Source organism: Egretta garzetta, unplaced genomic scaffold (assembly GCF_000687185.1).
Source record: "Egretta garzetta isolate BGI_Z169 unplaced genomic scaffold, ASM68718v1 scaffold1208, whole genome shotgun sequence".
Taxonomy (NCBI): Eukaryota; Metazoa; Chordata; class Aves; order Pelecaniformes; family Ardeidae; genus Egretta; species Egretta garzetta.
The window spans coordinates 18,051-20,288 of record NW_009260519.1 but is presented as its reverse complement, the minus strand read 5'-3'; the positions used below and the strand labels follow the sequence as shown (position 1 = coordinate 20,288).

The 2,238-nt window shown below is 64.8% G+C and overlaps 1 protein-coding gene across 1 annotated transcript in view; it reads right to left on the bottom strand.

The window, feature by feature from the left end:
• Nucleotides 1-1,013, bottom strand: part of ARHGEF11 (Rho guanine nucleotide exchange factor 11) — a gene marked incomplete at its 5' end in the record, with an annotated part of 17,943 nt that extends 16,930 nt beyond the window's left edge. Inside the window, 2 exons of the mRNA XM_035900143.1 lie at nt 299-397; nt 922-1,013. Of these exons, the coding sequence (XP_035756036.1) occupies nt 299-397; nt 922-1,013 (191 nt within the window). The remainder of the gene's footprint in view (nt 1-298; nt 398-921) is intronic.
• Nucleotides 1,014-2,238: the final 1,225 nt, after the last annotated feature.

Genomic DNA, 2,238 nt, shown 5'->3' with positions numbered 1-2,238 from the left:
CCACCCATCACCAGCTCCCCGGGTTGTAGAAGGAATGGGGAGAACGCGGCAGTTTTGGGGAGCTTCCCCAAAAACGCTCCCCCCAAAACTGCCTGCCTTCCCCCCAGCAATCGTGTCCTGCCCCATCCTGGCCGATGCCGGTACGAGACCCCAAGCCAGTGATGCTTAGGAAGGAAAACCCCTTTTCTCCCACGTTTTCTCACGAGGGATGTGGGTCTGAGTGGGTGAGGGGAGCCCCGAGGCACCTCCTGCCCCCCTTGCCCTCGCCCTGCCCGCTGCCAGCGCCGGCCCCTCTCACCTGGCCGCACCGATTGCACCAGGACGACGCGGTCCCCGCTGACGGTGAAGCCGAAGCCATGCTGGTCCTTCTGGATGATGACGCAGCGCTGGACCAGACCTGGGGAGGGAGAGGAGCGGTGAGACCCCAAGCCTGGGGCGGGCAGGCTTGGCTTGTGGGAACCCCCCCACTGCTCTGGGTTTCGGGGGCTGCGGCTCCTGCTGGTTCTCTCAAGCCAGAGCCCGGTGCAGAGCCCCCGGAGTCAGCCACCCCGCTGCCAGACCTCAAGGGCACGGCTCATTCGTCCTCACCCTACGAACCCCTCGCTTGATGTCCCTGCTTGGACCCCTTCTCCTGAAAACAGGGTGCCCCGGTGAGCACGGGCATGGTGGGAAGAGCTGGAGCATCACCCCTGGCCCCGCTAGGCTTTGCCAGCAGCCGAGGAAGGGTCCTGCCCTCCCCAGGCACACGTAGCCTTGGCCGGGTGACTTTGGGTGCTGCAAAAGGACACAGGAGCCCTGTCCCCAAGGGTGCTGCAAGGACTGAGGCAGGTGGCAACGTGCCACGAAGCTCTCTGGGCAAACAGGGCCCTAAATGCAGTCCTCAAGCGCAAGAGGAGCAGAGGAGGGGGCAGGCAAACCTACCTGTGGTTTCGGAGGAGTCGGAGGGCTGGCGGTGGTGCCCGGGGGACCTCCGCTCTGAAGACGAATCACCCAGGGAAGACAGGCTGCTTAACCTGCGGAGGAGGAGGAGAGGTCAGGGAGGGGGATGGAGCCATCCTCCAGCCATGGCTGGGACCGGGATGGAGCCATCGTCCGGCCACGGCCGGGACTGGGGATGGAGCCATCGTCCGTCCACGGCTGGGACCGGGATGGAGCCATCCTTCAGCCACGGGTGGGACCGGGGATGGAGCCATCCTCCGGCCATGGCTGGGACTGGGATGGAGCCATCGTCCGTCCATGGCTGGGATCGGGATGGAGCCATCGTCCGGCCACAGCCGGGACTGGGGATGGACCCATCCTCTGGCCACGGCTGGGACCGGGGATGGAGCCATCGTCCAGTCACAGCTGGGATCGGGATGGAGCCATCGTCCGGCCACAGCCGGGACTGGGGATGGACCCATCCTCTGGCCACGGCTGGGACCGGGACGGAGCCATCCTCTGGCCACGGCTGGGACCGGGATGGAGCCATTATCCGGCCATGGCTCCTTCTTGGGCTCGGGAAAAACAAATGCACAGAGCTGGAAGGCGAGTGCCACTCATCCCTCCTGTCCCCAAACCGCCTTGGGAAAAGGCTCCTCTCCCTTCACCACCACAGGGCTCTGGGGAGAGCCCCAGAATAGACCCCGCTCAGGGCCAGGAGAGGGGATCGTCATGCAGTGCAGACAGGACGGAGCTCGGCGGCAGATCTTTACCAGGCTGCGTGGGGCCGATGGAAGGAGAGATGAAGCAGCGAAGGATGGGTGAGAGAAAGACAGACAGACAACGGACAGTCACTTTAGGGTCCTGCCTTCCCACTGAACCTCGCTAGTCCTGCTGTGGATGCCGGACGGGCGCGTGGGCTGGGGCTTTCTGTGCACCAGAGGGGCACAGCACATCCCCTCGCTGCCGTGCTGGAAGCACTGCGATAGGAAGCGGGGGGCTCACCTGCACGGCTCTTTTTTATATTCTCCAGCTAACAGGGGTCTGGAGAAGTCAAGGCCGGGTTCACTGCTGGAACAAGACTGTGCTGGCAGGCTCGGTGTGCGGGCAGGAGACCCAGGAGCTGCGGCCAGAGCAGCCCCCAGCCTTTACCCCTCCTCGGGGGCCTGACTCTGCCTCCAAACCCAGCGCCATCCAAAAAAGGAGGGCTCTGGAGCGCTGCCTCCCCTGCCCTGTGCCCCTCCGTGACCCCATGCCATCCCAGGGATGGAAGCCTGGCTCCGCTGTCCTTGTCTCTCCTCCTACCCACCAAACCAGCCA